Source organism: Dermacentor silvarum, chromosome 2, assembly GCF_013339745.2.
Source record: "Dermacentor silvarum isolate Dsil-2018 chromosome 2, BIME_Dsil_1.4, whole genome shotgun sequence".
In the NCBI taxonomy this organism is placed as follows: Eukaryota; Metazoa; Arthropoda; class Arachnida; order Ixodida; family Ixodidae; genus Dermacentor; species Dermacentor silvarum.
Genome location: NC_051155.1, coordinates 156,540,386 through 156,567,194, shown reverse-complemented (window position 1 = coordinate 156,567,194; position 26,809 = coordinate 156,540,386). Strand labels below are relative to the sequence as shown.

Sequence of the window (26,809 nt, the reverse complement as noted above, 5' to 3'; positions counted from 1 at the left end):
TAGCTTCTTGCTGAAGATCGATTTGATCATTATTATTAGTAACTGAGCGGTAAATGACACAATCATCAGCGTACATGCAGATTTTGCATGACACGTGTAATGGTAGATCATTATTGTATATTAAACCGTGGTACAGGGGGCCGATGAAGGAATTACGGCTGGGGACATCACAGCCAAAGACAAAGAGCAAGAATAATTCAAAATTAAATTGATGATTTTAAAATGCACCCTCGTTATTCTCGACCTGCACTATGCCATTTCTATGAAACCTCCCCCAACCCCCTTTTTTTTGCCTAGCCACCACCTTATCTTTCAATTATCGCCTTGCATTACAACCACATTAGTCCTTTGTCAAAGCATCTGCCGTGCACGGGGGACACGTGATATTTCGGTTTATATTTTGATATCTATCTGGAAAGCTATCTGACAAAAATTATACAGGGGCGTTTTTTAAACGACAAAATGTCACGAAACTACTGATATATCAAAAGCATTTATGAATAACTTCCCTCCTTCCGCAAACAGATTAGAATTGTTTTTGCAAAATTAAGTGGCGAGACTGGTTTAATGATACAAGGAAAGTGACACCAGTCTTGTAAAAAGTCGAAATGAAGAAATGTCTTCGTAGCGTTTTCGCAGTTGATTCGTGCACTGTACAAGACAACCTACGATTACAAAATTCTCCTTAGGTGTAATAGCCCTTCCCCATTGGCCAGCGTTCAGGCAACCACCATTTGTGATATCGTAGGGGCAAAACGACAAACTTGGCGCAGTAGCGCCCATTTGTGAATGACACGTAATTAAGAGAAGTTATTGTGGACCCAGGTTATATGCTACGTAGATTTCTAAACTATAATTCTCAAGACGAAATAATTTTTTCCACAAGAAGATATTACTGCATACGTCATTTAGCTCCACTCATTCCTTTAATCATTACCTTATAGGTGGTCAGAAGCACTGAGTATCAGCTTATTTTTATTGGACTGAAAATGAAAGAAACATATGTCGTCACCCTATAATGGGAATGGCTACACCTTTCTACGCACTGCTAATGCATGATGTCTCAAGTTATTCCACGTATTATTGCAAGCAATAACTTCTGTCAGAACAACGCGCACAACTTACATGGCGGCAACACTAGTGTCAGCATTATGCAACCATTTACAAAAAAGAAAGCGGGGAAGTGCGTTACGCCCATTGAATTGGCACACATAATATGAAAACGATTCACCACCATTGGCATTGAGTGAGATGCATTGGAAGAAACAGAAAGTAATATTAGCAAGTTAGGTTTGTTGTGTGGGGTTTAGCCAGTGCATTTTCGTTGCACAAACATTAAATTGCTGATTACACATATGGCGTCTTGCATTCATAGGTCAACTCGACCATATTTAGTAAGGCCAAAGCCTTGTCTAATAATGAGCAGTTAGGAGGGCTCTCGTTTGCCTAGTGGAAACCCCCCTCTCTCCCCCCATTGGAGCACAATAAAAGAAATACTTCACTTTTTAGGAGTGGTGTTCTTCTTGAGGCTCGTCATCTTTCATAATAGACGCAATTCAAACATTAAATTCCCCCTCGAATGCATTCAAATCGTATCCCCAAAGGCGATATACCGTTCCACTCCATCAAGAAGAGACGAGGTTCATTTGGCACAACATGAAGTGAGGTTTATTGAAACAACATCGCTGCCTCATTTGAGCAAACTTTTCACGCCGATTGTTACCGATGAGACCAATCACAACACAATGGCACACAGACTCAGGCGGGCTTTGTTGTACCAGCACAAAGCGCGCCATAAAAAAATTCCCACGCATGCAAAGTATAACGATCGAGAAACAGCCCGCAGACAGGACCACGCACCAGGGCATGAATATTTACAAGCGACGTCGCCTGCGACCACGCACGAAAGGTACTCAGTCGCGGAGCTTGCCCTGCCGGTTCCAGTCGAGGTACTTCTTGTACCTATCCGCCACGCCGGTCGGGGCGATGTCATACGACTGTGGTCGCTCGAAGGGGCGGTTCACGTCCTGAGGGTTAATGTACGTGACACCCACTGGAATCCCATACTTCTGGGTGACTTCGTCCGACTCATCGGTTCTCTTCGCCGAAGACGAGGTCAGCGTTGGAAACGGGCGAACGGACTTGTACACAGGGACGGCGTTAGGGATAGCCTGCTTTGAGTAAGAGGACTGCGGGTCATACACGTAGCCCTGTCTCCCGTCTTCGCCCGCGTAATTTTGAACCCTCTGCGGATCCGGGTAGTAGGTGAAGTCGGCCACGCCTACCTCCGGCGCCCTCTCATAATCCTGAACTGGAAGCGCACTATGAGTACCGTAGTCTGTAGGAACGTAACCAGCTCCGGACAACCTTTTTGAGTCATAGGTCGGATAGGCGCCCGTGGCTATGTCGATGGCTGGTACTGGAGCCTCGGGTTGGGAAAGTTCGTACCCTCCAGCCGATACCTGGAAAGCCGGTGCGGCAGATACGGCAGGTGCAGCGGCTACACCCACCGTGTGGAGTGGATGGACGGGAACCGTTTCCGGATGAGTAAAGGCAGGGACGGCTGAGACCGCTGGTCGAGCAGAGATCACATCTTTGGAATCTACGGTGCCCTTAGGTTTGGCCGGAGGGGAGGTGGCTTGGTCGACGACCTTCGGAGGTGGTTTCTCGGCAGTGATACGGACGTCAGCGGGTGCCTGGTTGCTGGTGCCGGGTTCGTTCGTTTTAATCCACGCCCTGAAGCCTTTCCTGTCGGCCACGTACGTCACGTGGCGGTAGATACCGTTCGCGTCCCTGTAGCCGTAGGAGCCCCTGCGGTTGTTCCTTACGTCGCTCTGCTCACTGTGATGTTGTGTGTTGCCACCCGCGTCCCTGATCTGGTACGAGAAGTGGTACGACTGCTGCCGCGTGAGTGGTGTCTTTACCTGTGGAAGAAGATTGAAAAATCAATGGGATCAGCTCCACTTAATGTTTCATTTTTTCACTGCATTGCAAACATAACTCTACTTCCTATGGCCTTCAACGGGGAACCAAGAGAAGCCTTTTTAAGAAGCCTTTCGGATAAGTTCTCCTAAGGGCTGGTGCGAAGTTTTTGACATGTGGACTTGTCTTCATCACGTCGAAGACAGGTTCCCTTGCCGAAATGTTGTTTCCAGTCTTTGGCTGCCCGTGTTCGCCCGCTGTCTATCCCTTTAAGTATCCATCTTTTTGTGACGACATTGCCTTGCTTGGCTTTCTATGATCTAGAAACAACTAGGAAATAACATCACGTAATATTCTATGTCACTGTATGATAGCTGCAATCGCAAAACGCAATCGCAGTATAAATGATACAACAAGGATAATAACTGTAACAAAATATGTGTCCACAGAATGGTTCGTGGCCATGACATGTCTTCGCTTCAAGTACATGCTTGCGCCTCAAACCAAGTGACTATATTGTTTAAAACAGCGGAGCCTCTTTCCTAAAGATGCTCACATTTTGACTAAGTAACGCTGCCAATCACAGTAAGGCATTGCCAGTGTCATAAAATAAGTTAGTTAATGATATCTGCTAGACGTGTCTAATGTAACTTTCTTGTGTAAGGAACGAGAAAAAGGGGAACTGAGGGGCCCAATTTTTGTTAGTCACAATTGTATGCAGTCAACAGAGAATGAAAACAAGGAAAGCATAGGGTAATTTATCTGGGTGTTTTAATTGAAGTGTAGAAATTATAAAATATATGGAAATAAAGGGGGACGAAAAAACAACTTCCCACAGGTGGGATCCGAACCCAAGTAAGAATATTGCACGCGTAATCGGAAAAAGTGAGTTTAGATTTTTGTCACTTAGGGCCTGTTGCCGCCTGATAACATTAACAATGAGCAGTCCCATAAGCCTTTTAGGGGCACACATTGCTTGCCTTGCGTTGAGCGACGCTTGCCTTTTCTATCATTTCACAGCGATTATAATCACATTTCTTTCGTTTCATGCCATTCTTTTTGAGAGGGCTCACTATACGTACACCGTTGGTCGACAGATGGTGTGACCCTCAACTGAGAGGTCTAATTGGCTCTGAGGCCTTGCCACACGTGGCGCAGTGCTTCTGGGGAGGCTAATATATATTAAAAATGAAGAACAAGAATTCTTAAGCGATCGTTTTGAGGGCCTGTTTCATAAATACCTAGGACATTTACATGGGTAGTGTGTCAAAGAACACAATTACGCGTCACTCCTTTGGCCATTTAGTCTGTACTAAAGGCCAAATGCCATATGCAGCCGGTAATTCCATTGTATAACATCTCGGATGTAGCTTTGCTGGGAACATTCACTAAAGAACATACAGATAAGAAGGCAAGATGAAGCGCACTGCAATCGCTGAACGCCCTTTCTAATATGAATGTTTCTTTCTCGTCTTGCACACGTTAGCGTTAAGTTAGAGCATTTGGGTCACTCAAAAAAAAAGCATTTCTTCGACTCTTTCATTGTCTGGAGATTGAGTGCCACTCAGTGCTACTTGCTTCAGCTAGCGATTCCTCAGCTACAACATCCCAAAGAGAATTCCAGCTTCCCTTTGCTTGCATGAAATTGTCTATGCGAATACAATGTGTGACGTACAGTGCATAAATATTTCCGCGCCAATGCAAATGGCCTGCGGACGACCATATTTCGTTGCATCAATGAAACGGCGTAGTGCAAAACACGGGAATTGCAAGGTAAGTACAACTGAAACGGCGATCAATCTTGTTGGCGTGAGGTTGCCCTTGACGTCACGATTCAAGGCACCCTGTCAAAAAGTGTGATGGGTGCCCAGCGCACAAAGATCCTCGTCTCTGGCCTTCAACGCTGGTTTTGACGGGTGCCGCGAGTAAGTCAGTATGCTTTCACTTTCTTGCGTCTGAGAGTACGGTCTTGAATACTTGACCCAAATAACCTGACTGAAACATTTTGCTGACGCGCATTTACATTATGCATTCAAGGAACTTTCCCTCGGGCTAATACAAAGTGTAGCGCGAACAATAAAGAAGCCTAGCAAGTTCTTTTCGTTTACAGGTGTATTTGTATGTCTTCCATCTCTAAATTTACTCGAGTCGCATGCGTTGTGTGAAGTCTTCATCACCTGCATCAAGGTAACAAGTAAGATTGCGGCATGACAGTCACAGTGTTAGAATATTTGCATCAAGAGGCTAGCTCACTAATACACATTGTTTCTGAGAGCGCACCGTTGTAATGCACACCGCGACGTAGTGCCGTGCAAGCTGTCTTGAATTGTATCAGCAAGGAGGTGAGGCTTAGATGAACACCTTAATCACGTAGCCTGAATACTTAAAAAATTATTTAATTTTTTGTGCATGGTAGTAGTTTTATACACCTCAACCAATGAAAAGCAACTGCTCTCAATGGGTTAAGTGAGACCCCAATACAAACAGCAACTAACTGTGATGTGCCTGTAGGCAAAGCGAGTAAGAGATTGTTTGAAGAGAAGCGGTATTCGGGAGTGAGCATCTCTCAACTTTGAAAAGAGACATTTCACGCTTTGAAAAAGGACATCTTGGCGCGGGACTTCTCCTTACTGCTTCGAACCACCTAAAAAGAAAGTCCATGTCAGGTACAGTTTTAGTAAAGGCCGCATATGCATCACTTTTACTGAAGGCATCCAGGCCGTCAACTAAGAGTATAACTGTTTTTTTTTTTGTCTATGCTGCGAATGGCGATATATAGCCATCACTGCATGCCTATAGTATTGTTGTCTTTTCCTGCTAACCGATGAAGCTCGAAAAATTAAGCCCTTGTAAAAGCTAAGCAGCTGATGTCTGCGAACAGAGCCGTCATCTAGGTGCTCGTTGTGGATATTGTGCTGTTTCTCCAGCTCAAAACCTTCGTACAGTATGCAGAGGTTGGGAACAGAGCACAAAGATATATCTGTACTGTTTTCTTACCGGTACCGATGTAACACATATCTAGTCAAATGGTCTCTTAATATTTAAGGGCTCCAAAACGAGAAAAAAAAAACGGCGTGACCATTTTGCGCTATCCATAGACGACGAGCCCCAAGCAAACTTGTGGCCTGCTCATTATAGCCTATGTGAAATTTGCCGTCAATCTTAAGTATTTTCTGCTTCGCCCTGGTTGCTGCACAGTCCACATCAGACGGCATGGTGATGGCGGGCATCAACGAGTCACAAATGTTACTCATTAAGCATGCCGATGCTTCGCTCCGATCGAAATGATGCCGCTTAGGCTACAGACACAGATGATCAGCATCGCTACGAAAACAGTCTCCACGACGGTGGAGTTAACAACGCCATATGCGAATTACGCCTAAGCGCAGAAAGGTGCAACACACGACGTACATTTTCCATCATGTCGTCTTCCTGCGTCGGCACATCGTCCTGTTGGGTATTGCCGTCCCCGAAGGCCGGAGCCGCGTGTACTGCTGGGATGCCCGAATTAGAGTCCTCGTCCAGTGGCTCGTATGGCCTCAATGCTCTTGTCCCATGGGCGCACAGCAACAAGGTGGCCAGCAACACCTGTCAGTAGGAAGGGAACACCAAGCAAAAACATTGTTACATAGAATTTTATAAGAGGTGCTACACATACGGCATTTTCTGTTCAACTTATGGACGCAATAAATTGTGGCTTGCCCTGGAGCAGAGCAGGTTGGCGAGCAATTTTCGTTGAGAAGTATATTGTTATCTTTAAACAAAGAGCAGCGCACTTTAAGAAGCACGATTCACACATTATATAACACTTATCAGCAACATAAACGAAAAATAACAGAACAGAAATGTCACTGAATAAAACGTATTTCACTTATTCAATTATCTCTCTCTCATCATTGTGCTTATAGGGCATACTAAACCAATGACAAAGAGATCGAAACAGGCCAAGATATACTGGTTTTATTCTTTTGTCAGTACTCTCCTGCTTTCAATTAATGACGGCCACGTATTTACGCAATGTGCACTTCTGGCACGCGCAGATTTCAGTTTTTGGTGCGTATCATTAAATACCGGTAAATTGTGTCTGCAAACGTTTTTTGCCAAAGGTACGCATTTCTCAACTAGTAGTGACAAAGTTATATTGCCTTAGAACAATTAACAACTTGTGTAACAGCGCAAAAAATAACAAGGAAGGGACGACGATATAGACAGAGTGAAAAGAGCGCTGACTTCCAACTGTTTATTCTACTGACGATGCTAGGCATATATACACATACGAAGCGTCAGCAAGAAAGGAAAATCTAGTGTAGACGTATATGCCTAGCATCGGCAGTAGAATAAACAGTTGGAAGTCAGCGCTCTTTTCACTCTGTCTGTATCGTCGTCCCTTCCTTGTTATTTTTCGCGCTGTTACACAAGTTGCAATGAACCAACTAACCCAGCAAGCCACCATTCAACAACTAACTGTTTGTGTAACATTTGTGCAAAGTGATACGCCGTGACCAGTTATCTGCAGCGAAGAAAAAGCACGCGTTACACAGCGACCCGTGTGCGGCTACATTCACCATTGAATTTCTCTGCATGGTTAGAGGCGAAGTTCTGGGACCCTCGAGCCTATTGAGAGGTAACTGTGTTACGATATTATTCTACCTGCGTATCCCTTCATCTATTGCTCATTGTTAACTTTATCACTATTTTTGTCCCCTTCCCTCACTTTCTTGTGCAGTGTAGCAGGCTAGACCATACTATCTCAGGTTGACCTCTCTGCTTTCCTATAATAAATAGCTTGTTTTTTTTCTCTCTCTCTCTCTCAGGTGTACTGCTTAATATCCCAGATTATCTTGCCTTTATTATTTCTGCTGAAGTCGCCGTGATGACGAGCAAGGACGCTCCCTATAGGAGACTCATTCGGCCCATATTAGTCGAGAACTTAAGGCGTATTTTGCTCTTGTAACCATGACTTATCCATTTACATATGTTGTTCCTTGACATTCAAGAATATACCGTAGAGAACGAAGCCAACTTTTTTTCTTATATTAGGGAACCTTTACGATACACACTCAAGCAAACATTGTCTAAATTAAGACATATACCTTGGACTAGGGGGAGATGTACGTAAGAATAATCTTGGCAATAGGATCCCGATGTTTAAGCACAGCACACCTGGGAATTCGGAAAGACTGTAATCCAACACACTTTCTTCGCCAAACCACGCTCCGTTTCCTTACTTTTTATTGCCCACAGCACGTGCGTTGAAAGAGGACGCACGTGTTACGGAAAACTGTCATATTTCGCCTGTATTTCCTCATGCTCTTTCTCATTGAAACATTGCGACTTCCAGCGGCAGCCATACAAATAACAGCCACAAAGTACTTTTGGCATGGTGTCATCATGTATATTTGATGTCGCCCGATGAACATGCCGTAATTAGCGCCTAAAATGTGTCACATATTGTTTCCGCTTTAAATTGCAATCGTAAGGAACGTCATTTGGCAATGATCACAGCTTAGACAAGACACGTGAAACAGACGAAGTGACGCTGCGCCCAAATCACAACAGAACTAACTTCCCGGTCACTGATAATTTAGAGAAGCAAAATTATTAAGGGCCAAGTTCGCACATCTACTCAAATTAATCAAGGTTCGTAATTTGTTAACGCGCTTGCTGTTTCATACAAAGAGGCGAGCAATCCGACACACTTCTTGAGCCGCCGACCAGCATAGCCAGCGAAAGGCCAGTGAAAGGCCACAATTACAATGCCTGAAGATTACTGAAAGAAAAAGAGAGAGTGTGTGTGTATGTTTACGTGTGCGTGGCGCTGGCTCATTCGAACAAATTGTACAAAGCGCTTTGCGAATACACATCCAGGGACACACACACACCCACACACACACACATATATATATATATATATATATATATATATATATATATATAATCATGACCTTATATAGCGAAAGTTGGCTTTATGTGGTAGTGATTAACAAAAATTGAGCCCCACGATTGCAGTTCTTCCCTCGTTCATAAACAGATGCATACATACACACACACACATGGGTGGGTGTGTGCGCGCGCGCGTGTGTGTATGTGTGTGTGCGTGCATGCGCTCGCTGACCTGCTGAAGGTATGACGCATCAGCGGATGTATAAAAAGTAACATGAGAACAAAAAAGAGCACGACTGTACGGTCATTTCTGCTGGTATTGCACCAGCGGAAAGCGGACAGCTTGAAAGTAGTCATAGCGAAATGATTGAGCAGTTGTACGTGACTTCTGAGGGAAAACTGGCCCTCGCGCTGGAGAAATCAGCTTACGTCCGGTGCACGCGCCATCGTCAGACGTGCTCTGGGAATTGCATAAGGGACTCGTCGAAGCGGAGTACACATACCATTAGAGTTCGTCACAGTGCTAGTCGATGTTTACACTCAGCGGCAACGGTAAGGTGATATGAAGGGAAACCGAGGTCTAGACAAAACATAAGCAGAATGCCAAATATTTGAACATTTATAAAAGTCAGTCGTTTGGGTCGGATGTGTGTTCTCTTCAGAGGTGTATAAACATGCCGCTTCGCATTCAATCATTGCGTCGAACTTGTGCCGCCTGTGCCACCGGACGTGTTCAAAAGCTCTAGTCAGGTGCGCTTGCTTACAGTCATCCTGTGATGAATACGAACGATGCTTGCCTGAGTTCCCAAGCGTGCCCCCTTTGTTCATTCACCATCGCTACCCGTTTCTCCTGTGTTCTCCGAAAACAGCAAAAGTACAGGTAATTCAGCTCTAATGAATCCTTTTATTGACTCGCGGATGTGGCTACGTGGTTAAGGTGTTCTGCTCATGAGCACGAGGTCGAGGGTTTGATTCCCAGTCACAATGGCCACATTCGTCTGGCTGTAGAATGGTAAAAGGGTCATGTAGCGCGCTTTGGTAGCACGTTAAAAAAGTTCTAGGTGATCCAACTAATCGGACATCCTCGGCAATACGGCGTTCCTTATATCCCGCTAGGCAGTTTCTGTACGTTAACGTCCGGAATAATAATCTTTATCTTCGCAAAGAGCTTTGCTTTAACTAGCAAGTTCTTCTTTAAGTCGGTAAACAGCGGAAATGTAGAGCCGAATAGAAATTTTTCCTACAGGCATTGTAAAGCGTAAACTGCTGTCTTCAGAGAGCGAGAAAGGAAGGAAATACAGAGAAGTTAACCAAATTGAAAATCTGGTACTATAATTTTGCTACCCTAAGACAGGCTTCGCAAAAACTGTTCCTCTTATTGTTCTTAGCACTTTTGTACATACAAATGATTGTGTCAACTCCAGCACAGCGGAAAGCACAATTTTTTTTCCCGAGTTACTAGTGCAGCCAGAAAATTGAAGATGTTTCATTGATGCAGAGAGAGAAGGAAGGAAAAGCAGGGGGGTTAATTAGAGTTTGTCCAGTTTTCCACACACCTTTTGTAGAGATGGCGAGGCAGGAAAAGAATGAAATGTGCGAACAGCAAAAGTTCTGCCACTGGAACTTGAGAACGATATGGCTTATTCTCTGTACCGGGTTCGTGGACAACAAAATGCCATCGACTGCACATCTGCACTCAGGACAAGTATTTTACTTTAAAAAATGTCCACTTGCTGAGGACAAGTTCGGTAATTTCAAGACGAGAATTGCTGGTGAGGCCCCATCGGGTCATTTTCTCAGCTCTTTGAAGATTATAAAGAACACGCTGGGCTTTACTAAAGTAATACCAAAATGCGAATACCTCAAACGCATCGGCCTGACTTCCCCAGACGCCGACCGGTGACGAAATTCGCCGTGCACACATTGTGACGCAACGGTCAACAATCGGTGCCCATTTGTTCCGGTCGTAGCGGCGCGCCACACGTACCTGTCAGTCAAAGTGACGCCAACATTGATTATTCTCTACCGCTGGCCCCGCTACAGTTCAAGGACGAAAGCTGGTATATTCAAATTGAAAATTAGACTCCCTGAATGCAGAGCGGATCAGGAGGTTTCCGTCACGTCCAAGATCAGACCACCCACACTTTCGATACTCCCCAAACAAAGGTTTCAATCTTCGCCAGTTCCGTAGGGTCGCAAAAGACGAACTTAAAAGATTTGTAGCTTAAGTTGCCCTTCTTGAGTGGTGCTAGATATTGCAATTATTTTTTTGCATGTTTAAACTAGTGCCACTTGCCTGCACTACCACACATGTCCGAGCTTCTTCCTGTTTAAATATCTATCTCAACCTGAGAGTATAATATAATACCATTTGGCGCAAACATGCTAAAGACTTTACACATGTCTTCGCCACACGTCACTTCTGATTTGATACAGTCGCTCAAACAAATCACAACTACTTCTGTGGCCAGCGCCTGTTATAGATATCCCCGTTCGTTAGCTTCGACAGGAATATTGTTCTGTGGTTCTTTGATTTGTTCAGGATTAGATCGTGTCTGTTGTCATGTATGCGGGCTACATCAAGCTACATTTGCTCTTTCGTGACTGGCTGTGTGCGTGGTGTAAGCGCATCGTATGTCTGTTACCGCGTTTGCTTCGTCGTGTGTCTGCTTCTCTATTTGTGTGGATTTGTGTGTTTTTCAAGAGTGCAAAAGCGACCTCCGGAAGATTGCGGAATTGTAGGCTCTAAGGAGAGCCTTCGCGCTTGATAATGGGTGAACACTAAATGTAGGAACCTTAAGTTAGGGTCTTTCAGTCCGTTATTTATTGCCGGCACTAAGCAAGCTCTCTCAGAAGCCACGCTTCCGCAAACAGCACCTGTCCTATGAATCTTATTCTGCAATCGCGACATGATACTAACACTTTACGTTGCGCTCTTGAAAGAGTCCGCAAAAGTGCCGCTTGCCCTGCAAGTTCTGCTGCAAAAGCAGGGCCAGGGGCGATATAGCCCACCAGCATGCGACCGCCAATCTCTCAGGGAGCGTTGCGGAGAGCCATCGTGAAAAGCGGAGTGGGCGTCCGGCGTGGGAACAGGTATCGGTGCTCCATCGGTTCCTATCGAGGCCGGAAGATGTGTGTGTAGAAGAGGCGGGAGTGGCGGCCAGTCGATCCAAGTGGCGAACAAGAAACGGGTTCGCTCTTTGCTGCTCGCTGCCTTCCGTTGGGAGCTGCTAAGGCCGTTTTCACTTCATTCTGTTTCCCAATAGCTCTTGTCTGTGCTGCGGTACGTGTTTTAGTCCCGCTATAGAAGGATAACGGCATTGCATCCCCCAATAAAAATAAATTCCGCGTGTTGCGAGCATCGTACGAAGATAGAATCACGACATTCTTGCCGAACGCTTGGAGTCCCACTACCTACGCTGACCGAGTTATTGCGTTTTTAATAATGTAAAAAGAAACGTGCTTGTCACAGCCACACTATTTTTCCTTCCAAATTTCAGTATTAAATACGACTCGGTGTATGTCAAATGTATTTGTCGAGATTACCAAAAGGGCGTTCTTTTAATGAAGAGCATTAAGGAAACAGGAAAGTCAGTGCTTCCATAGGCTGGCGATCTAATTTGGCGTGGGCCCTTTGAAAAGATCGGACAAGACATCCTGCTTTTACAGACCAATGTGCTAAATGCAATAAAAATATGCTTTCGCAACGTCAAGTCAAAAATAGTTGGCATTCTGCAAAACAATGGCTAACTTTATTTTAATAAGGAATTTAAGCTTATTTAAGCGCGTTTCTGCAAGTAAATTTATTTTCACTGGCAGAGATTCTTTATCCTTCGGCGTCATACGGAAGTTTTGTGTCTACTTCGCCTCAAGCACCATTCTGAAGCGCAGCTAAGAGACAGTGTAAACTTATGCAACGACACGCCCGTTTCCAAAAATAAAAGATCTAGAATAAATCACTTCCTGAGAAGTGTGGCTATATATGAAGTACGCTACGTACTGGAAGAAAACATATAACAAGCGGCATATGCGATACTTAAGTCCGTCGCAATCGCACATTCTGATTGTCGGACGACCGGCACGACCAGCAGTCAGCGAACCTGAACGCGATCTCCCTGGCTAAATTCACGGGCGCCACTCAACCGGTTCACGCACCTGTTCCGGTAGCGAGCCGCGCAACCGATAACCGTGAACCCAGAGGACGCCCTTCTGTGACGCCGCCCTTTGTGACGCCGATACCGAGGAGCTAGTTGCGTATTCACGGTTGAATACGCTATATTACTTTCTCAACACCGACATCCTCCATCAGGAATGAGGAGTACTGCGGAGAGCACAACAGCAGAGATGCGTTGCGGTTGAACGACCGGGTGAAGGTCCACTGATAAACTCATGTTTATTCATGGCGTATGCATTGCATCTCGTTTCGATAGCTCCCGATCCTTCACAGGACCAACGACACCTAAAACTTGCCAGGACACTTCGCCGGCTCTGCCCTGAAACACACGCAAAGACGACGAGACTCGTTCTGGCGTGCGAGATACCACGAAGAATTGTTATCATTAAGGCACGTAAAAAGTAAAATATGGAATGGACAGTGCAAGCAGCGACAATCTGCCATGGAAAGCTAGTGGGCACTCAGACAGGGTTCCCCAGCCGACGTCCCATTTCCAGTTGTAATAACAGCCACACCAGTCTGGCGAGTAGCGTTCGGGATGTCGGGTACGAATGAGACTGTGTTGCACTCAAGAAAAAAAAAGCAACCTGGCGTCAGAAACCTCAAGCGTGAAAATTTTATAAAGGTGTGAAGGAAAATGTTATTCTCGCCTATAGAGAGCCTTCGTAAGTCTTCCAGCACAATTTCGCCTCACTATGATTTTTGGCAGCACGATTCGTGATTAGATAGCATTTGGGAGGTAATAATTTTTTGCGACCGATTAACAATTTAGCCATACAGAAATGAAGTTTCCAGGGAATAAATCAATTGAATATTTGAAGTAAAAGGTTTGTCGGAGTATTTAAGGAAAAAACGTGCCTAGTATTTGGCCTCTAAAGAGGAACTCTAGCCTGAGAATGCTCCGAATCAGGAAAAGACAAACTGCAAATTTTCGACGTTAGGATGACATATCCCGTCGTCGTTTTCGCGCCTTCAATTCAGATCATGCTAATTTTCAACTTGCGGCGTCTAGTAATTGCGCCGACTAGTAAAACGCGGCGTCTAGTAATTGCGGCGTCTAGTAAACGCGGCGTCCCTAGCAACTTGCAGCGTCTAGTAATGTGAACGTCGAATAGGAGGCACGAAAACATTATTAATTACCAGACTTCGCGTGGTGCTAACAGTCAATAAAAGCAGGATATCTACATGAGTTGTTATCATTCTCGAAGCTTTTAAACATGTTTCGCAATGTTGTTGACTTATTGCTTACAAAAAAAGGAGGTGCGTCGAGCAAAAGGCGTGAATGGAAACCTTTTTAGTTTATTACTAATTCATGAGAAACACTCGTCAGGTGAGTTTCCGAATCATTTGTGTTTATTAGTCATGTAACTGCACTTCATACACTTTAATTTCTTAAGCTTAACTTTCCAGCAGTATTGAGATAGCTTTTTGTAATGTCCAAAATCAACTATACTTAGTTTTTAAACTCAATAGGCTACATCCGAACTCCTATCTTAAAGACAGTCTCTTGAACGTTCGAGTCCCAACTTCTAGAAAAAGTTCTGGTATTCTAAATTAAAACTGGACTGCGTGCTCCGCGTTAACTCAGAAGTGTAATTACCTTTCAGGTGTCACGCAGTCTGACGCTTTAGTTTCACTATTTAACGGTAAAGCTCACCGATGAAGTGCTAAGAGGGTTCAATTTTAACATCCACTTCAGAGCACAGCACTCATCTGCTAGTTGGAAACATACATAGGACAAACTTCTTAGCATCGGGGCTAAGAAGTTCAAGAGCCATGTGAAGTTTCAAACTCTTCCTGCATTTCCACAGCACATTACCTGAAAGCAGCCAAAGCGAAATCAGTGCTTCACAGAATGTGTTTTTCTAGTTCATTTCATGAACCTGAAAAAAAAACTTGCCAGGACACTGGACGATGATCTTTCCGTTCAAGGAAAGATCGTCTTGAATTTCTCGCACAGTGCCTCCGTGGCTCCGCAATGCATCCTCAAGGAACAATGATGTATTCTCACACGTACATCATCTTGCTTTTTGTCGGTGACTGTCACCAGATTATCACTCTTATCAGGCATCGTTCGGCTCAGGAAGTTCTCCTCTATCCGCAAATTGTTTGATCTTGTCGCGGCTTCTCTGGCGAAATGTTATAATCTAATCATGTAGCACAAGTGGCACGTATGCAGTTGCACAGCAATTATTTTGGAATGTACCGGGATACATGCATAAATAGCGGACAGGCTTTACCCATGAGTTCATATTTGTGCTTTGAGCGTTACTTGTTCTTTGTGGAATAAATTCACCCAATGGAGCGTTCTATTCGTTACTCGCAGTTTTAGCGCTGTTTGCTTCTTCCCTGTCCCTACAACGTGACATCGGGTGGAAGTGCTTCTTCGTTGTGTACCTGACACCTCCTCCAAGCAGTGCACAAAGTCTAAGCCGTGAAGACAACGCCAACGTAGCCCCGGGCAAGCAAGCTAGCCTCAAGTAACAAAGATTGAAGCCGCAGTACGAAGAGCTTCGAGAGAAGACCAGGTCATGGCCAAGCCAATAGCCACGGCGATGACAACTCCAGTTCCATCTGCAGCGATCGCACTGCAACAAACAAGGGAGTGACCGACCTTCCGCGAATCATCGTTTGAAAACCCAGGGAGCTCGTTTCAGGCATTCGAAAGGGTCACTACATTGGACAACTTCACTAATTAAGTTTTTAACTAGTTACTTATGGCCTATATTGCAGTTTACAAATTCTAGCCATGGCGTTCGCAAGGGCGCATCCACTTGGAACGAATCATCAGCATAACACCAGTTCCGAGATAATAATTCTCGAATTTTGTTGGGAAATGCATTGGCGTTCCAGTTACTTTCTTAACATAACGCCATTTTATGCATTGAAGCACAAAAGTAACTGGAACGCCAAAGCATTTCTCCACAAAGTTCGGGAATTTATATCTCGAAACTGGTGTCATCCTGAGGATTCGTTTCAACTGGATCCGCATTGAGAACTCCACGGCTAGAATTTGGAAACTGCAATATGGGCTATAATGGAATTCCTTAAAACTTACTTTATGAAGTTTTGTTAATTAGTCGATAATGCATTTCAATTTTTTGTGCATGTCCGCCTCTTCGAGTAGACCAGCTCATGAATTAGAATTGTGCTATCTGGAACGCGTCATGTTTAAACATTTTTGAAAATGTTCACTGAAACACCCTACATTTCTGCCCTTCGCATAAAAAACAGTCAAAGATGTCTTTATACACACTGAACGAAACCCATACTACAGATAGGTAAACAAGATGCCCGCGCTAATCAAGAACGTACAGTCTTGTGAGGGAGTTGGTTACGGTTGTGGAGCTAGTGTCCTGCATCAATGATCCCCAAAATTATGAAATTCGTGGAGGAGGTGGGTCAGCCTCACCATTACCTGGTGTTCTAATGTTTCATTCCGCCGATATTAACATCACTACTAGCACTGTCACCCCACAAGGTGAGGAGTCTCCTGAGGAATTAATGTGTACAGATGCTGTATTTCGCTCCCGTCTCATTTCCTGCTTTCCGGAATCGAACACATTACGCCCGTAAAAGCCCCTCAATGCTTCGTACGCGAAAAGCGCCAGAAACCGGCGTAACCCAGCCTCATGGCATTAACCCGCTTCCTTGGATAAAAAAAGTAAAGTGAAACGTGATGCTAGACTCCCGCTTCGTGTGAAAAGAAAGAAAATCCCAGACACGTGGAACTGTTTGGCGGCGCCGAAGGGTGAACTAGTACGCAGCCGGCGGCGCAGGCACCGCAGTTTCCCTGCGTGGCGTGCAGCATTCAGGAGGAAGAGGGGCCAGTGCCGATCCCGTGCGAGCCCGCCGTGGATCGTTATTATCACCGGCACGCTCCTCTGACACTTCCATCGCCGAACGGGCATCGCGAGCGGCGTGCACCTTCGCAACCGGAGGTGTCCAGGAAGCACGGTGGGAGACTCGCGGGGCGCAAAGCGCGGTTTTGCCTTCCCGCACGACGTGGTTCAATAGCGAACGGTATATACGCCAGAAACAGGAACAAGAAACGCTGCCGCGCTTTTAGCCGAAGGAAACGCCAAGGATCATCGAAAAAGGCCGGAGGAACTTCATTTCTATTCTTCTGCTTTCCTCCGTTTCGGTAATGGTCCGCTTTCTGTGGAAAGCCAGGTCTACGTAGATGAAGACAGGGACCGGCGGTGGACAAATTGTGATGCTGGATTCATTGGTCGCCTAACCGGGAAGGCCGCGCGGCTGTGCTCTGAGGAACTCAAAAAAAAGAGGGCGCAAAGATTGTTTTTGTTATATGGCTTCATCGCTCTTGACTTTGGCATTGAAGGACGTCTCTTCAATAGAAGGAAACAAACGCGGAAGGGGCTGAATTTGAGGCCTGTACGTGCTTGTTCCTATTCCACGGAACCTTTGGGAGCACCGACCACACGTAACATCTACATGAGCATTTTCTTCTCAATTTAACCACCTAGTTCTATATGGTTAATCTGAGATGAACATTCGAAGGGCCACCATCACAGGTACATATTCCATACAAATCCGACAAGAACGTATACATATTGCACATAAGAGAACAAATTACCTAAAAATGGTCAACTTAACCCTACTCATGCAGCCTAATTCTGTCGACCTTAGCCCGAACATTTATATGAGCATTCGCCAATCTTAATGACTGGATAAGAAATTGAACACTTTTTTTCTGCGGCCCAGGAACAATCACATGCCTGTAGGTGTTTAACATATTTCAAAGCTTGTAACCACAATCAGAATGATTACTTTACCGGACCACATTAAGTATTGTGACGAGTCCTTTCTGCGGGTGTCTTGTTCAGGCAAATCTACAAAGCTGCGTGTTATTTAAAATAGCAAACGAAAAAGCTTTGAGAAAGCGTTCCACGCAACTAAGAGTTGTGTACAGTAGTCAAAAGTAAATAAGCAAAAGGACCTACACCAGTTGCATGCGCCAACTACTTTCGTACTTTTCGTAGTTTCTGTGTCGAAGAAAAACAATAAAATACAAACTATAACTACAGCCCCAACGTCAGGCTAGACCGCATTGACACAGTTACCTGATTTTCTTAACTGTTTGGTTTTGAAGCATTGAAAATGTACCAGACGCTATACATATAGAAAACATGACTCATTAAAGCGTTTAACTGGCAGTATTTGACTGAGGCCCTGAGTTCAGTTTCTTGTCCTGCCTTGCAAAATTGAAGCATTCTACTCCAAATCCATGTCTTCTCGTGCTAGTGCTAAACATGCGGCCAAAGCATCGGGGCTGTCATGGAAACTTCGAATGCAGTTAAGGAGATGGTTATCAGTGATGCGCATACATGAGTATAGATTACAAATAAGGCATGAGGGAATGTTGCGACCTTGGTTGGTCATCGTAATGAGCAGAATTGGTGGTATGTTAGAATAACTAAAAAGTCTCCTCTCCCAGAACAAAAAAAAATACAATCGGGAACGGCAGATAATTAGATCATTTGAAAAAGATTAGAATATTGGTGAGTACAGGTTGTGTTCGATTCATGTAGTATCAAGGTAATTAGAAGTCACTGGTACAGGTCTCCGTTCTGTAGTTTAATTAATTGTGCTAATTATAACCATCACTTTCCAACTAGAGCACAGCGGTCAATCCGCTGCTCAATACTGCATCGACCGCATGATAAAAAAGGTTAATAAAAACAATAAGCACTTTATGTTTGCTGTTCTAACCTTCACTTATTGTTGCCTTGTCAATTTATTTACAATAAGTTAGATGACACAAGGACGGACTGTGTGACAAGACCAGAATCAACATGCAGGAGCTTACACTGTAGTTGTATAGCTCAAACGCAGTACTCTTATCTAAGCAATCACGTAAAACTCGATTGTGGTCACTCGTCGTCCTCTGCAAAGCTGAACCGAAGTGGCCTGACCAGTAACACTTACGTTAACAATCATTCTGATGTATTTTCTTATAAAGCAAGGATTCACTTTGTTTGATTTTATTCTTTTGTTATCGTCCGCTATTCACGACCGGAGAATCGTAGTGATTGTGTAGGCGGAGCATCGCTCCGACCAAAGATGAAGCGGGAAAGGAATAGCACTGAAATAGAATCGCTACATTATACTGGCCTTACACATCATAAATCCTGTAACACTACAAAAAAATGCATTTTAACAATAGGTGCTGTGGCCGTTAACTGTGAAACATATCAAAACAATGCGAAAGGATCGAACGTTCGAAATTCTCAAAGCACACGCCCACCATTCGATTCCACGGTATCTCGGACGAAAGGATTAAATCATCTGCCGCACTCACCTGAAAAATCATGACGATTTCGCTTCGGCGAAAAAGCAACGAAGGCCTATTATCTCCACGGGGGGAAAACGCAGCCTCCAGGTGCCAGAGGGCAGGCAGGCAGGCAGGAAGGTCCCGCACAGGTGTCGACTCCGAAGAAGGTCGGGTCGGGCCGATCGGATGCGCTAAGCGTGCCGAAGTCGAGGCTCGCGATGTGCGAAGAAGCTGCGGAGGATGCGCCTTGCTCTCTTCCCGGTTACCCCACTGATATTTCTTTCACTTTCTCGCCTGCCGGCGCAGCAGTTTTTATACGGAGAGGGGCTGGATGCCCTAGTTTACGTCCCCTCCCAGCTTCAGCCACTGCCGCCGGACGGGGCTCGCTTCTTGGGTGGAGAGAGCGCACCGGTTGTCCGCGTGCTGGAGCACAGGCTACGTTACAGCCGAAAAGCGAGGGAACGACAGAAAAAAAAAACATTAGAGAGGAAGAGCCAACAACACAAGTCGCATCGACAGGTCTAGACGACTCAACCATGCACGCTTCACAGCGCATCATCCTCCCTCGTGGAAAGTACGGAGACGGGCCTAGCACAAAACAAGAAGGACCAAAGTTCGGAGACGACCTTGCGACCGTTCCTTCACCTTGTCAGCGAGATCGACCTCGTGAACTTGAGGCGGCTTCCTTCCTTCTCGTTCACCCTTTCTTCACCCGCGAAGAGAACGAGCGAAAACGAGACGCGTGTGCACGTGGCAGTTAGGCAACAAGACAGGAAGCAAGAGAAAAAGAAAGAAAAGAAAACGTAGAGCTGGTGGTGCCGTAGTCGTAAATATTATGCGAGCCGCCCGGCCCGCGTTCGGCGGGGGGTTAGTTGCGTCGCGACTGCTCGCGCAGTGGTAGTGTATGCCTCAAAAGGAGCTTTACCTTATCATGAATCGGTAGGGCCTTTCTGTCCTGCCGCCGCTTTTTTTTTTCTTGTTTAATGAGGAGGCCAACCTCAAGTTCGATGTCTGCATCTCGCGGTCATGCGGTAGGTGGAAAACAACCCTGGCCGGCGCCACTGCTATGGCTAAAACAAGTAAAGGTCGCCATTTGCCTATGTCTCGCAACGCGTTCTTTGGTTGAAGTGACAAGACTTATGGACAGTTCCACCCGTCACGTCCTTGCTGGAGCTGCTGTTTGTTTTAGTTCTTCGCGTGAACAAGTTGAGATGTTACAAAGAAGGGCTTCGCCATTTCGTAGCCCTCTACGTTGAATAATAAAATAGAAGAATAAGTAAAATTGATCTAAACCATTCAGGCAGGCTATCTCTTGGAATTTGTGTTTACGCTCCGGCATCTGCGAAGGAATGATGCATGTATACAAGGCTATATTCCTGGATACTAGATGCGTATTTCTTAAAGTAGGTGATAACACTGCGGCTGGTACACCGTGCATGTGGGCACCAAGCGAAAAGCTGAATGCTGTTAGTTATGATGACAGCGTTCCCTCGTAAGTTGTGTGTCTGATAGTCTAGGAAACGCTCTGCGACACAGGAAAGCACGCAGGTAAATTAACTTCAATTTGCTGGTATGCCGTAGTAATGTAGATAAGGTAAGCAGCTGCAGCATCTCAACGAACATCGTACTGACCTTCGTCTTTATTTCAGGCTCATTGTATGCCTGAAATTCATCTGTGTGACTAACTGAAGCCTCAGGACAGATGACATATAAAATTGGATTAAATAACAAGCTGTGTCTCTTTGTTCGCAATTCGTCATGAAATATTTTATTATTTTATGTTTAAATCCAGCTTGAAGGCCTTCGATTTAAGGGTGGTTGTTAAAGATGGCTTTTAAATCGTTTTAATGTAAAGAAGGCATGCGCTGCCCCGAGCATAAAACAATGCAGAAAGTTTCTTTATACAGAAATGAAGAAACTTGCTGGTGCTCATCCAATAGCATTACTACGTCCTTGATTAAGAAAAGGCATTGTTTTCGCATTCTTAGATTAATGAGGAGGATTTTTCTTAGATTTGTTACACAGTACCTTATTTCAGCTTCTATAGCAAAGCTGCTACAAAACTGCCCAATTTTACAAAGTCCTTCGAGCTAGACCTTCGAAATTCGTCCCTTCAAGCACTCTGCCTGCCCCACAAGCTTCAGGACCAATCGAGCTACAGTGTATCACTATGCCGTCTGTTCTATGCTAAAGCATCGCCTCTCTCTACAGAGCAAATGAGCCTTAACATGTCAGCGCTGGGAATACTTCACGACGTGAACCTTTTGTTCAAAACGTAATTGAACGTCATCGCCGCATGGGTATTCAGTCGTGACGCTGAGAGTCCAGTGGATTCCGCTGAATATATATGTATACGAAGAAATTTATTTGCCGACTCGCGCGCTGTAAACGTGCGCAGGCGCAATGCTCCGCCAATACCTTTAAAGCAAAGGGAAGCGCGAATAAGACAAGGAACGACGAATAAAGATGAGACAATCGCCAGGGCAACCTTTTCTTTTGTTGTTCGCAACAGTAGTCGCACGTTTATGCGTTGTTCTTTATCGCGCGTGTTTGCGCTGCGCTTCGCCGTTCACGATGAACTACTTGTCCAATTTAAAGTGTTCTGGCTACTTCTGCAAGAGAACGTCAAAGACCTTGAGAACTCTTTGAGGTCCCGGATCCTTGATTTCGACCGCGCTCAGCACATTGCAAAGTGTTCACAATTTCACTCGAGACACGTCCTGCCTCTTCGAGGCGCGACGTGCTAATGATGGTGGTCCCGACCCCGTCAGTTACACTTCGCTCCACGAAGTGGCAGGACGTGTGTCCGGTGACCCCCCTACCAGCTCTCAACACTTCAAACACATATACTTTTTAGTCGTAGCATTCTATGGGTAATCAGGCCAAATAATTCCGTGTGAAGCCATAGAGCCCCTTTCCCAGTGTAGGGCTAGAATGCGCAGTTTAAGCCCATTGTGTGCGCAGTTGATAGCTGCCATCCTGAGCACAGTGACAAACGACGAGGAGCGAGGAGCGTGATTTGTAGAGAGCGCGCACGTGACCCCCGTATTGACGTGATCCTCGCGCCCGGTCTTTCGCCGCTACGCTCGGCGTGCAAAGGGGTGGGAGCTTGAACGAAAATTTTAAAGCGCGATTGCGGCGCTGCTACGCGCGTAATCGAGGAAATAACTGCAGGAGTTGAATTATACTGTGTCAGTCTTCCAAACCCCCGTAAATATTCAAATTCTAAATCTCATCAGTTTCCCTTTAAGAACATTCGGTGACAACTAGCACCGCCACCCGAAGCCTGCGCGTGGCCTCCGAAATACATGGCGCGCCGGTGCACATAGGAACGCTGAAAAACGCGTCATGCAGGCAATCGGGTTCCTCTCTCGCGCTTCTTACTAGACACGCCGCGCCACCTAGTGGCGCTGCCCAGAAGTCCGTGCGTGACATCCGAGACAAGAAGCGTGGCGCGCTGGTGCCTGGGAACTCTGGGAATTGCTCGCTCTTTTGTCGTACACTCAGTGGCGCATACTCAGGGACCCAAGTTGGCCAAACGTTCATTGAAAGGCAGCACATGCCCAGCGCATTTGTGGCGCAGCCTGCTAATGCGTCGGGTTGCTGTCCTTGAGGAACGCTTTTTACGCCGTTTCGATTTGGCTCCGCATCACCGTAATTGAAGGGATCGTTTTCGGCATTGTAGAGCGCAGCATTCCCGGTGCCACGTAAGCCCTTATCCAAGTTGGCGTCAAAGACGTTCATTGAAGAGCGGCACCCCCCTACTGATACATACCCGGTGGCCCAAATTGGCGTCAGAGAGGTTCATTGAAGACCAGCACAGACCGAATGGCACATACTCACTGCTCCAAGTCGGCATCACAGAGTTTATTCGAACAGCGATACCTACCAAGTCCCGCATCTACAATGACCCATGTCGGGTCGGAAAGAGGTTCGTCGAAGAGCAGCACGTGTGCACACATTGCCCCATACTCAGTGACCGAAGTTGGTCTGATGGTTGGTTTCGAACCAGGTTCCCTCAGTACAGAACTCCGCTGCGCTACCCATTCGACCACGAACTACCCAGTGATGGGCCCAGGTAGGCGGGAAGTGGTTAGATACAAACATACATAGATAACCTACCCCCAAACATAGATACAAACATAGATAGAAAATTCGTCCCCAGAAAGTGCGTGAAGCAGCCTAAGAATGCTAGCGCAGGACAAAATTAAGGGGTTTTACGTGCGAAACCACGATGTGATTACAACGCATGCCGTAGTGGCGGGGCTCCGGAATAATATTGACCCCCTCGGGTTCTTTAAGATACATCCAATGCTCGGTACAGTGTATTTGCATTTTGCCCCTACCGAAAGGTGGTCGCCGCTTTCAGGATCGAACCCGTGACCTCGAGCTCAGCAGCGAAACACCATAGTCACTGGGTTACCGCTGTGGGTTGAATAAAGGCTATTATCTACTCATTAAGCAGTATTTCTTAAGGAGCTGTCGCATGTCCTACCCTTCTCTCTTATAGAAGCCTAAATGATTAGCTTTACTTAGAAACACATCCGTGGAGTCCATCAAGGCCCCATTTCTGCAAAACGAAATTGACAATGTATTACCTAATCTATTTTTATCTGTTTCATTATTAATGCTAGCTTCAGAAAGAACGATCCAGCGTCCTATAATACTCTGTAGTGAAGATAACCGCTTGTTTTACAGTACTAAGGCAATTCGATATGGCCGCAGTGGAAATTAGGGAATGCGTGATAATCACTCGAAATTTTAGTTATGTTCAGTAGCTTGACTTTAAATTAATGAATTTATGTCACATGTTTCAGTTGAGTACTTAAAGCCATTCTGTGTTCAAATCATGCTTACTTATAGTAATCTTCTGACTGTCACAAGTCTTTTTACATTTGTAACGAAAATTTGTCACGAAATACACGTTAAACTTACTCCATATCAATGTGCACCAGAAGATTCAGGTCCTATTTATTCCTTCAATTGACAACGACAGTTAAACTAGTCTGCCGTTTTGTTCGATTCCATTAAAACTGAGTACAACAAAGCACCCGTGGTGTAATTATGTTTCCATACACAGCAACCATCCAGACCACGACGTCGCAGTAGCTATATAGGCCTAGCTTCCCAACTCAATGCCTGTTGTTTTAAATTAATAAATATAGTAAGGAAGCTTTCGAGGTTTCATATGAGTAAAGAATAGTAACAGAAATCCTATACCTTCACATTTCTGGGGGGGGGGGGGGGGGCGGGGTTCGTGAAAACCTACAAACGAGCACACACGTCTTCTACAAAAATGTCACCCATAGGGCACAAAACTGTGAGTAAATTTGTTGGCTTGCATTTGAGTACAGAGTGTGCCGTCGAAGGCGCCCCCAGATTCCTCGCTTGCTTTCTTCAGCAATCAAGAGTATGCGACGGCATGCACTGGCGTACCGCAAACCGAGGCCCGCGCGAGAGACGTGACCTGGTTATGACTCTGCATAGGGGAACACGCCTCGAAGTGCACTTCCTATTTGATCTTCGCCTTCACTCGATCCTCTGTATGCACTTGGAGAGCACCTGTGCACACATCGCCAAGCGTTTCCTGCGTTTAGTATTCGACAAGACGAGTTCTGGTGAACAATAGGTGTTGCCTTGGTTCGCGATGTGCGTCGTACACACACGACGCTTTATATTGCGCTGGCCCAATGTTAAAAGGGTAACTGGGCGCATCGCATAAAGGTTTACGGGTGTGTAGGTACAGTGAAAGGATGTGTCAATATATATATATACCATACTCCTTAGGCAGGTATCGTACCCTTGCGTACCTACTCAAATAGTCGCAGAAGTTTAACTCGTGCCTTGCAACAGCGCACATCACTGCAAAGCCATTTGTTACGTCGGGCCATTTTCTACAAGCGTTCCCGTATTTTTTCCTCTGGAGTGTGTGCTTTCTTTGCTGCATCTTTTTGTTTATGCTTGGGCTCAGACAATTCAAGCATTTTGAAACATCCTCCTGTACGCCAAAGGCACCAAAAGACATCTTGTAAAGTTTTCGTGCTTGAAGGTTTGGATGTCTTCGCATGAAAGCGCATTGATCGCACCGAGAAGGAGCACCACTGCATTTCATGACATGGCGGAAGAAGTAGTGCGAAAAGTTCGAAGAAAGGAGACAATTCGACAGGCCAGGACTACACTCACAACTAACATCTTTATTTCGACAGCACATGCACTTCTAGTGGGGACATGCACATGCCACTTTGCACTCCGCATCAAAAAGGCAGGTTTAAATATGGCAACCCAAAATTTCCTATTCATTCTAAAACCTGGTTGGTGAGGGAGCCGCTTACTTACTACAACCACGCACAACTCGCCTGGGATCGACAGCACATCCAACTTCTTCCCGCAGCCTTCGGTTGGCGAACGTCGGAAGGGCGTCCGACCCAGGTGGCCCAGCGTCTCCAGTGCCATGCCCGAGCTCCGGCTGGAGAACGCCGCAAAGGCGCCGAGCCACTACCCGTCTCCACTATGCCTGTCTTCACAGCAGCGTCGATCATGGCCGCCTGATGATAAGGTACCGACCGACGTGGGAGAAATTAAGCCCTTGCACCGGTAGCAGAGGTGAAGCCCTTGGACTTGATGTCCGACAAGACCCCTACCGTGACAAGGCTAACCTACCCATGTTCCGAACGTCACAGCGGCACTTCATCCTGTATTATTGGATCTCTGGTGTTCGCCTGGGGGCGACCAGGATTTTCTTCGAAGGCTACTAGTTCCGCTACCGCTACTCCACTCCGAGCGCCGCCTCCGTCGTCGCCTCTTGTCCATCCCACAGCTCCAGTGCATACCACAATACTGTAGGCCCTTTCTGACTTTGATCTGTATCCTTGGATAGTATTTTTTTAATGTTTGCTTAGTTTGCCTAGTGCCGTTTTTCTCATTGTGCTGTATCTTCTTTAATGAATGGCTTGTTGTGTGCTAACGAATGACTTCGTCACTTCATGCACGGAAGCTGTCTCAGCAGTGATTGATTCATTGAAAGAACCTCATCACAATTGGCGTCCGCGGCAAAGACGAAGTCGTACGTTGCCTCCTATTTTGAAAAGAAACACCAACAATGAGTCTCCGTAGCACAGCGGTTAGGGTTGCATGGGACAGACTTGGACAAGTGGGTTCCCGACCGATGGTTTACACTTTTCGTGAAAGCTGAAAACGAGCTCGAGAAGCAATTGGCGGACCGATCAGTTGAAAAAGCCTGTCTAGAAGAATAACTTTGCAAGGTACGCCTTCGCATCAAATGCATAGATCAGGCACTTGCTGATACTTGCTCAGAAGGGACGAGCTCCATTTGTGGGTATGCAGTACAGGAGTACGATCATGACCAAAAAGCTTTATTTAGCATAGCATCAAACCTGTGCAATCAGAAAGTGTCTCATGTAAAGACAACTTGTAAGGACGGCATCGTAGGCAAAGATTCTGCATTTTCCATAGAAGACGTTTACTCACGAAGCAAGGAGCATATTGCCTCCGCATATCCACCAGTGTTGCGCGAG

General features: G+C 45.6%; 1 protein-coding gene across 1 annotated transcript; it reads right to left on the bottom strand.

Moving 5' to 3' along the window:
* Positions 1 to 1,690: 1,690 nt before the first annotated feature.
* Positions 1,691 to 25,727, bottom strand: LOC119440493 (uncharacterized). Its single transcript, XM_049662941.1, has 3 exons — positions 25,611 to 25,727; positions 6,334 to 6,510; positions 1,691 to 2,924 (listed from the first exon to the last, which is right to left on the bottom strand). Exons 1-3 carry the CDS (start codon positions 25,725 to 25,727, stop codon positions 1,914 to 1,916), a joined length of 1,305 nt encoding a protein of 434 aa, XP_049518898.1. The 3' UTR covers positions 1,691 to 1,913.
* Positions 25,728 to 26,809: the final 1,082 nt, after the last annotated feature.